This window comes from Sinohyriopsis cumingii, unplaced genomic scaffold (assembly GCF_028554795.1).
Source record: "Sinohyriopsis cumingii isolate HCF-2022 unplaced genomic scaffold, ASM2855479v2 utg002171l, whole genome shotgun sequence".
NCBI classification, from domain to species: domain Eukaryota; kingdom Metazoa; phylum Mollusca; class Bivalvia; order Unionida; family Unionidae; genus Sinohyriopsis; species Sinohyriopsis cumingii.
The window spans coordinates 301,819-311,689 of NW_028316145.1; the positions used below are offsets into that span (position 1 = coordinate 301,819).

At 34.4% G+C, this 9,871-nt stretch overlaps 1 protein-coding gene across 1 annotated transcript in view; it reads right to left on the reverse strand.

Annotated features, from left to right (window-relative positions):
• Positions 1 to 5,395, reverse strand: part of LOC149770968 (acetylcholine receptor subunit alpha-like) — a 224,464-nt gene extending 219,069 nt beyond the window's left edge. The window contains exon 1 of the mRNA XM_089948926.1: positions 4,263 to 5,395. Within this exon, the coding sequence (XP_089805052.1) occupies positions 4,263 to 4,463 (201 nt within the window). The 5' untranslated portion in view covers positions 4,464 to 5,395. The remainder of the gene's footprint in view (positions 1 to 4,262) is intronic.
• Between the last annotated feature and the right edge of the window lie 4,476 nt (positions 5,396 to 9,871).

Genomic DNA, 9,871 nt, shown 5'->3' on the forward strand with positions numbered 1-9,871 from the left:
CTGGATTACCATATCTCAAATTATACTGGATCTCGACATTAAAGAAAAATCAATATCTCCAATTATCAGTATGAGAGATGTTTAGAGTTAATGTTTTAAATTAAAATATATTTGCTAGTAAATGAAATTAAATATAAAAGGGCAATATATACCCTTCTTTATAGCTTTGAGAAGTGGTTATATCCACGCTTGGCCTAGAAAGATAATCATCCGCAGATAAATAAATAATTTCACGCCATTTATACACAATCTCAAGTGTTCTCCGTAAAATTATAGTATTTTAAAGGCTTTATCAGACTATGTGCCTCAGTTTCGATCAAGAAACAAATCGTCGCAACTCTAACATTATTTTATATCTGCTGTAAAGAACAATAACGATTGTCACACATGCGAGCAATCTGGCTCAATCGTCGATTGAAGCGATTTTTGTGTTTCCTTTTTCGAGAAGAGACCAGATAAAAAAGCGTTACCCATGTAATACATTCTTTCTCGATCATATCGGAGATAAAGATCGAAAATATTTTGGTGTGAATGCAGTACAAAAAAGATGGAAACATATTTCCGGACAGATCCATATTGATAATTAAACTGGAAACGTCCAATGTGACAAGACTGTGAAATAAAATGATCTTGCGACATTAAATGACGGCAAGAGTTAAGCGTCCTGGATTGAATTAAATTCGTCAAACATACGAACTCCTAACCGCTGTTGTCTATTGTGGAGATTCTGAAATGTTTGCCAAACGATAATCACAATATTTAAAGTGTTTGCAGACAGGCAATTAAATCCATCCTGGCTATGTTGAGAGTCTTTGTGTATCCTCGCAAAGTACCTGCTGAAAGTAAATTACCAATAGACCGGGTTTACTTGTTTTAGAAACTGACTTCACACCATATTTAATTTCTGTAGAGCCTGACAGACTTGCAAGATATGTGAACCTTTATCTGCCAATCGAAGTTCGCCAAAATATGCACTCAGTTTGCATGAAGTCTTTACGAAAACAAGCAATTGGGATTTTATGTTTGGTACAGACTGCACAGCCAGGCGTGGCTGTTCTTTTATACTGGCTGTTTTTCATAGTGAACTATTTGCTGTGTTAGTTCCGTAGCTGCCGACTGCTGTGCGCAGTATGTATGTGCGACTGACTGACTGACTTTATTTCCTCTTAAAAAAGAGATTACATCAGATTAAACAAATTCATAACAATACAAGATCATAAAATGGAACAGAAAATTGACAAAAATACAATAGTAATACTATGTCAGCTACCGTACTGACAAAACGAAATATCTCAATACCTGCAATTATGCAAATTTGCAGTCATTTGGCGGAGCAAGGCACTAATCTTTTAACAGTTGCTTGATGATGATAATATTTCGAAAAGCTAATACGTCTATAGTGTTATGTGCTTAACATTAAGTTCGAGATAGTAACGAAAATGAAATGAAAAACTTAAAACAGTGTAATTCTATATGTAGTTTTTTTTTCTTCATATGACGCATGTATTTATGCATATATATACTTGTTTGCGCGTATGCGTGCGTGCATGCATTTATCTATGACTGACTGTCTAAATGACTTAGTTACCTCTTCAACAAAGAGTATATCAGGTTGCTAAGATACATATTATACATATCATAGGATTATGAGACACATCATAGACGAGAACGCAAGCATGATATATACATCGTCAACTAATGCATTTACAAAATGAGATATATAAATACAGAAAACCATATAGAAATCTCTTGGAAATAAACATAAACAAATGCATAAACAAATACATAAACACACACACAAACAGCCGTCATACAACAAAATTTGCGGATTTGACAAGAAGACTTTGGCCTTTAATTGTTTATTTTTAATGTTAATTTACTACTTACATTTTATATTATGTTAGAGCATGTTAGTTGATAGTAGGGCACACATTTTATTGTAGAATGAAGCTATGCTGTTTGCGGTCACCAACATGAGCCTATCTGATACATCATCGTCAATAGACGACATGCAGTCATAATAATAATAATAATAATAATAAACTATCTTTAACGAGGATAACACATAGATCATGGCTGACCCATCTGCCGTGTGGTCCTCAGTCTTTGTAATCGGCTATGTTAGAAAAAATGTAACAAATACACAAAATAAAAATACAAGACTATGCACATAACCAGGTATCGTCGCTCACTCATTCATACATATTTAACATGAATGACTATGTGTAACTATATTGGGAAACATACAAATATGAACAATATTCAATGCACCGGTACATACATTTCAGCATAAGTCGTACTATATATATATATATATATATATATATATATATATATATATATATATATATATATATATATATATGGGTACCAGCCAAATCGTCCTTTCAAAAGTCAAAATTTTCGGTTTTATTGGCCAAGCGATTATCTTGTACACATTTAATTGACGATAAATCGATACGAATTTTTCATGTTGCTAATGTAAATCAAAGTAAATATGAAGAATAATCGCTCTTCGTTTTTGCGGAAAATGACTCATAAAGCTTCTCTACTTTTTCAAATTAGCCTCCACTTGTGTAAGCAAATTTGTGGGCTTTGCTACGAACAAGAAGTTAATTTATAGAAAAATCCGAAAAATATATTGTTTTTATAATATACCATTCTTTACGCATTGTTTGAATTAGGGAACCAGAAACACTGCTTCAGCTCAGGAAAAGGTGAATTTATAAGAATTTCGTACCAAACTTCAAAGTTTCTATCATTTCGGGCTCATAAGATTAACTTTCAATATAAATTGTGCGTTGTACACAGTGCGGTGTACAATGAATTGAATTGATAACAGTTACCAGAAAATGATTGTAATAAATCGGCTTGATAACTGACCCAATTTGGAATATTCTTGCCGTTTTCTTTTTCTATTGTAAACACGGAGGAGAGACATTACCATAAAATCTTTTTAAAAAACTCAAGCGTAACCTGGCACAAACTAATGACGAGGTCAACACTCAGCTAATAAGGGGTAACCTAAAAGCACGACGAAAATTACTACACAACCAAACGACATCAGCAAAGAAAAGTTACGCAACAGGACCGAAACAACTCGTACGATCTAACAATTTGTTGTGATTTCCAAATGCTCCAGTGTTGATCTTTCTCATATAAGTCTTACTATACCAAGTCCAAACATAACATTACAACTCTATCCTGAATCTTCCACCCTTCCTGCGAACCACTCATATGGTATTGCTGCATCAAATGGAAGGAAAATAACATAATAAAACATATTTGTTATCCGTTTATTTCAGTTGCAATTTGGAAACTAATCTAATCCCCCTTAATGTAAAAATATAGTATTCGAAGGTTTAGTTTAGTTGTTACTGAAAACGATATTCGCACTAATTTTGAACTACTCATTTGCATCACGACTGCTATTGAATTGCCTTGTATGCATACATACATACATACATACATACATACATACATACATGCATGTTGGTGCGTTCCCTGGAGCCAGCGACTTTCGTTCTGCGGGCATCCTCGAAGGTTTTGCACCCATTACGAACAGCTGTACGCCACCCAGATCTATCCTATGGGCAGAACTCGAGGTCTGTCACGGATATCGAGGAGCATCTCAGGCTGTCCTTGATGGAGTCTTTGAATCTTTTCTTCGGGCGACCAATTTTTCTGTATCCACTAGACAGAGCTCCATACAAAATCTGACGTGGCATTTGAGACTCCTCCATACGGATGACATGACCCGCCCACCGGAGTTGGACTCTCATGACCATACATACATATATACACACATACCTAATTACCTACTTACCTACCTACCTACTTACATGCATACATATATACCTACCTACCTACGTATATATATATATATATATATATATATATATATATATATATATATATATATATATATATATATATAATATACATACCTGCCTATCTACCTACCTACCAACCTACATACATACATACATACATACATACATACATACATATTAATACTTTATGCATGCATATATGCATGCATCCATTTGTGAAAGCATTTCCTCTTAAAATCGAATTGTATTTGAGTGATAATATACTTCAGATGCGCTAAAGTTGAAATAAAGTCCTCGTCACACCTCGACCTCCATCATCGTCGTCGTCGTCATCACTATCATCATCATCATCATCGCTATTACTACTACTACTATTACTACTACTACTACTACTACTTGTCGATGAAATATCCAACAGCATTATCTTACCACATCGATGAGTTGCGAAAGACGCATTCCCAGCCTCACTGTGAGTTTAGTGTTATTTCTTCCGGAAGGACGCACCTGCTTTTGGTAGTTGTGCAGAAGTAAGCGATGTAACCTGTTCTCCGCAGGATTCGCAATGAGCACATGTGATCCAACGTTCACTATGAACAGAAGCAATCCGAATATCAAGTTTGTAAGCAACATTATTAAATAAATATCTGAAAGTCAAGATCATCTATATTAATCACATCAAAATGTCGACATACCAGAATGTCTTTTTAGTTCTTTAATGATGATGTGTTTTGTTGCATGACCATTTATCGTACTTAGTCTTGCTCCTCAACAGTTATTATGTTTATAAAAATAAATATTGGTGCGAACTTGACTGTGTTCATATTTTATTTGACAGTCACCTATGAATCTTCAACCATGTTTCGAATGAAAAGTCTAGCGTTCACCGAAACTGATGCTCAAAATCACATTATCCCTAAACAGTTGCCCGTTACGGAGGTTAGAGGCAAGTCTTATTGCGTTTCCGAGTGGTAACAAACAATCAATATATACAACTCACACGTGTAGCAACAAATTCTGTTTTATCTCGCACACAATCACATATCCATTCTAGAAAAGTTCTCCGATTTATATGAAACAACCTCGGCATGCGTCTCTTAAGGAGCACTGCTGTTCTTATGTCTAAGTCGATAATGGAGGTGTAGAAAGGTTCAACAGCAGCAGTAGAATTGTGTTCATAAATCCGTACGAGGCATTCGCGGCACAAGTGGCATTCCCCAAAAAGTGCATAAAATCACTGTATTGAGCCACTAAGATAAAAAGCACAATCCGAGCGTAATATTCCTTCTGTGCTGAGTGCTTTCTTTCGTTTGAATGAAATTCAGCTATAGCTGAGAGCGACATTCCACGAAGATTGGGTCTCACATATATGTTATATTATATTTTATATGTATAGGCCATTATGTTTCAGTCTGCTTCGCACAATAGCTGTACTTGTGGAGTCCTGTATGAATATTAGAAGAAACCGTTGCAACAGAATATCACAGCTTACATGGATTGAGCTTGAATGCCAGTCAAGTTATATACTTAAATATAGTCAGCTGCGAGGGAAGCAGGGACAAATGATTCAGAAGGAAAACATTATATAGGTTGGAATCAGAAGCAAGGTAAAGAAGCATGGCTCCAATAGTACAGCATAGCACTGAATAACTGGTTTGTTAATTGGCAAAGCAGGTGATTTTGGGTGATTTTGGGTGATAATGAAAAAGTCCGTGCCCTCTCTACCCCATACCTTGAACGTACCGATTTTGTTTTTCAATTTGCCGATTATTTCACACTTTCAAGATTCCAGAATGTGTGTAGATTGCTGTTTTACAAGTACATCTATATTGTCCATTGAAAGCGGAAAAAGGAAAGGTTCAAGAGTGTTGTCGATGGTTAACAGATATGTTCCAAACAACTGGAGTAAATTGACGGATTTGTAAGAAAAATTATTCAACTGATTCATTAAAATTTAAGCAAAATATTAAAAATGCTTTTTTCGTCTCTAAAATGCTCTAACCTAGATTAATATTTGTTTTGTTTTTTTAACTTTACAAGTATTGGTAATAATTGTTACCTGTTTCATGTACCGTGTTGTACATCAACATCTTCATATTTAAAAATATGATGACATCTGGTCCTCTGGCTGAAATGGCTACTGCACAATCTTAATTTCTGAGGCTACGTCCACCATCATTTGGTTTTCGTAAGCGTAGACTAAAATTCGCAAAAAGAACGCCTTAGTAGGTATTTTAGTGAAGTCATTCTCCCATGATCGCTAGAAAAACAAATTACAAGGTACTAATAAACACGATACAAGACTGGGGGCTATAATTCACTCGCAGGCTAGTCAGTGAATTTTCAAAGAGAGGGTTGATACGGAATGTTCATTTGCTGGCCAGAAGGTAACTCATTATTGATCATGAGAAAATATGTGGTCTGGAGGATACGACAAACAGCATTGTCTCTAAAATCAATCATATATACGCTTATAACTTTGATTGCTAAATAAATTAGATCACAACATTACCACATGTCAGACAACAAGGCATGAAAAGTTGAGCAGAGCCTCGTTTCTCTAATTTATCTTGAATCTGGTGATTCTGGTGAGTTGAAAATATAGCAGGCCGTTCGCATCATATACACCGCAATCACGACTGATGTCGTTGGCGTGGTCACAGAGATGAGTCTGACTGGTTGCTGTTTAACGGCACATTATCACGTCAAAGACTATTTAGTGCCAGGTGGTAGTGTATATGGTTCAACATGTCCACCCTTCCCTCTCGCACACGCATGCTCAGAGACGGTGGTAGCCGCTTCTGACCGGCACGCTAAGTACTGAGCAACAATGCGTACATTACGAAAATGATACACTAAAATGCAATCAAATATTTTATGAGGAGAAAATTTCATGGTTTCATTAATAATAGTAACCTAATGAAGTCAGACTTTGTAGATATGTGTTTCATTTTGTTGTAATGAATTATTGTTGAAATTCCGTATGAGTTTAAAGCTAATAAAGCTTTTGGTACGCAGAATTGACAATTAAATAATCCCTGATTAATTTTCTTCTTTATTTTCCAGGCTGTACTATTACAAACCAGTTTCTGGCACTATTAAAAAAAATATTATTAGCTATTCCGAACCTGAGGCAGTGCCAGTATGACTAAATATCCGCGCCAAAGATTTTCTTGCTTAGAAATAATCTGCTCTAGATTGTTTCTTGATGCTTTCATATGACTGGATAAAGATAGGTAAAGTGAAATAAGAAAGACAGCTCAAAAGTGAATACCACATATGCCATACATGTATTTTCTGCCAAATAATAATAAAATTAATAATAATAATAATAATAATAATAATAATAATAATTATTATTATTATTATTATTTATTTATTTATTTATTTATTTATTTATTTATTTATTTATTTATCCAAGGTGACAAATTATCTAGTAGCCAGTTTACATTATGGCCCTGCTGTTAAAACAAATATACCTGTAATCAGTAAGACATACGAGGTTTAACAGCTAATGCATTAAAGAATACAGACATAACACAAGTAAATACAAATTATGCAAGGTTAACGCGCTGTTATTACATAAATATAACCTTGACCCTAACAATACTATTAACAAGTATGTGGTCCTGAAACAAGGATTACTCAATATAATATTTGCAGTCGTATAATTTATTTAACGAAAAACATTAGGTACTTATTTAATGTCATGTACAATAGCATACTGTTCCATAAAACTGTAATGACGTCAGCAAAAGATTTCTTAAAATACACTGTCATAACGCTTGGTATATGGACATAGATCATTGTTTTCACTTGACCGTGTACTCCATGTGCTTCTATTCATTAGAAATTTGAAAAGCATTAAAATACACTGGCGCTAAATTAGTTGAGACCTTCGAGGTACCCCCAACCCCCAAACCAAACAATATATTCCCTAATTAGCATCCATATAAAAATGTTGACAAGAGCTGATGCAAACGTTAAAATATCTTGGACGTTTAAAATCCCCTGGCTTTATGCATGTAATGGGATAACTTCTCAAATTGGCCTCTGTTAAATTTATTCACTTATGGCTAGGATGTGACTGACTGTTTCAGCTATTATTGTTTAATAATTAAAGATATTTATATATTTGTGAATTAGCTGTTTCGGTTTGTGTTCTTGAAACTGATGTAAGATATGTACATTCCCTAGAGTTAATTCACAGTGTGTAGAGAGTAAAATGCCAAAAGTATGCAAGTATACAGAACTAACCACCACAATGTATACATATTTTTGGGGTTAGGGTGAATACACTTATTTTGCCTAAACATCCATTGACTCGTCAGGTCAACTGAATGATGTATGTTTTATTAAGGCTATCTAAATATACGGACCTTTGTGACTTCACATGAATATTTCATGCTTTATATGAATTTTTGTATTAGGCAGGATGCGGCATTATATTTGTTTATAAAAACTGTTCTATGCATACAGTCTCTGCCTGTTAAAATAATTACTGGTTTCTTCCCGCATTACACAGCAGTAAATAAAATGTGGAAAAGCAATTGTATAATTTTAAGCTAACATGATCCGACACAAAACCTCTAACACTTTTCATAATTCCTATTTGCTTACATACTTGTATAATGTAGTTGGAGCAAGAGAAAATATTATCAATAAAAATTCCCTAAACGTGTAGCAAATTTAACATAATTTATGATCGTACCACTATCATAATTTTTACGTACAGGGGTAATTATCTAAAATAAATAAAACGTGGATATTAGGCAGGGGAAATTATCTAAAATAAATAAAACGTGGATATTAGAATGTCATTGTGAAATCATTATACCCGTACTATGTTTAGATCCAGCGTATCATACTGTGACTTTCTTTAGAGTAAAGAAAGCATTATATCGACCCAGACACTTCTCTTTCTTTTAGATATTTCCCTCTTCTTCTGTATGTAAATATACGACTGCGGTCATACGTTACGCACAGTTTTCGCTTTTATAAAGAATATCAGCAACAGCTTATCCTTTCATTTGAAATTTTAAAACAAGCTGTCGCCAGTCAAGATTGTTCTTCAGTCTTTGATGAAAACGCAACCGTGCACGTGACATTATGCCATTTACATTTAAATGTACAGAGAGAGAGAGAGAGAGAGAAAGAGAGAGAATCTCCTTTGTACTAAATATTTCAGAGTTTATTTTTTCATCTACATTTATATTTTATTCAGCAGCTGCTAGATTATTACAACAGTTATTTCCAGTGAACATTGCGCAATCCGTGTAGGCAAATCTTACACTAAGATTTTTTGCTTCTTCTGCGCAGTTAATTTAATTTCTTTTCATCATATTTAATATACGATAAACCAGAGGAAATGTTCAGCTTTCAAGAAATCAAAATTTATTCAATAAAAACGCCTTTATCAGAAAGAGACGAGTTCTTGACCCAGTGTTCTGTTTTATGATATGCAATAAATCTTGATGTCGAAAACAATTTTTAGGTGCTAATTAAATTGATTTGGATTCTCTATAGGCGTAAAATTTCTAAATCATGTGGTCGCATGGTCAGAAGTTGTTTTCTATTTTCTATTCAGAGCTAAATAAAGGGCCAGACGAGTTAGGTACCCATATTAAGAGTGTTTAATTTTCTTTGAAGCACACCGTATTTCCTCTCTTTGTCAAGTTTAAGTGCGACAAAGTCACAGTAGGTTAGATTTGCTATATGTTTTAACCTACTGTGACTTTGTCGCACTTAAACTTGACAAAGAGAGGAAATACGATGTGCTTCAAAGAAAATTAAACACTTAGTATTTCTCATGATAATAATCATTTTAAGATTTAAAATTTTAACAAAGAAAACCAAGCAGAACTACGAAGATATCGCCCTTTGGGTCTTTAACTCGAGACCGACAAGGTCAAGATATCGCCCTTTAGGTCATTAACTCGAGACCGACAAGGTCAAGATATCGCCCTTTGGGTCTTTAACTCGAGACCGACAAGGTCAAGATATCGCCCTTTAGGTCATTAACTCGAGACCGACAAGGTAAA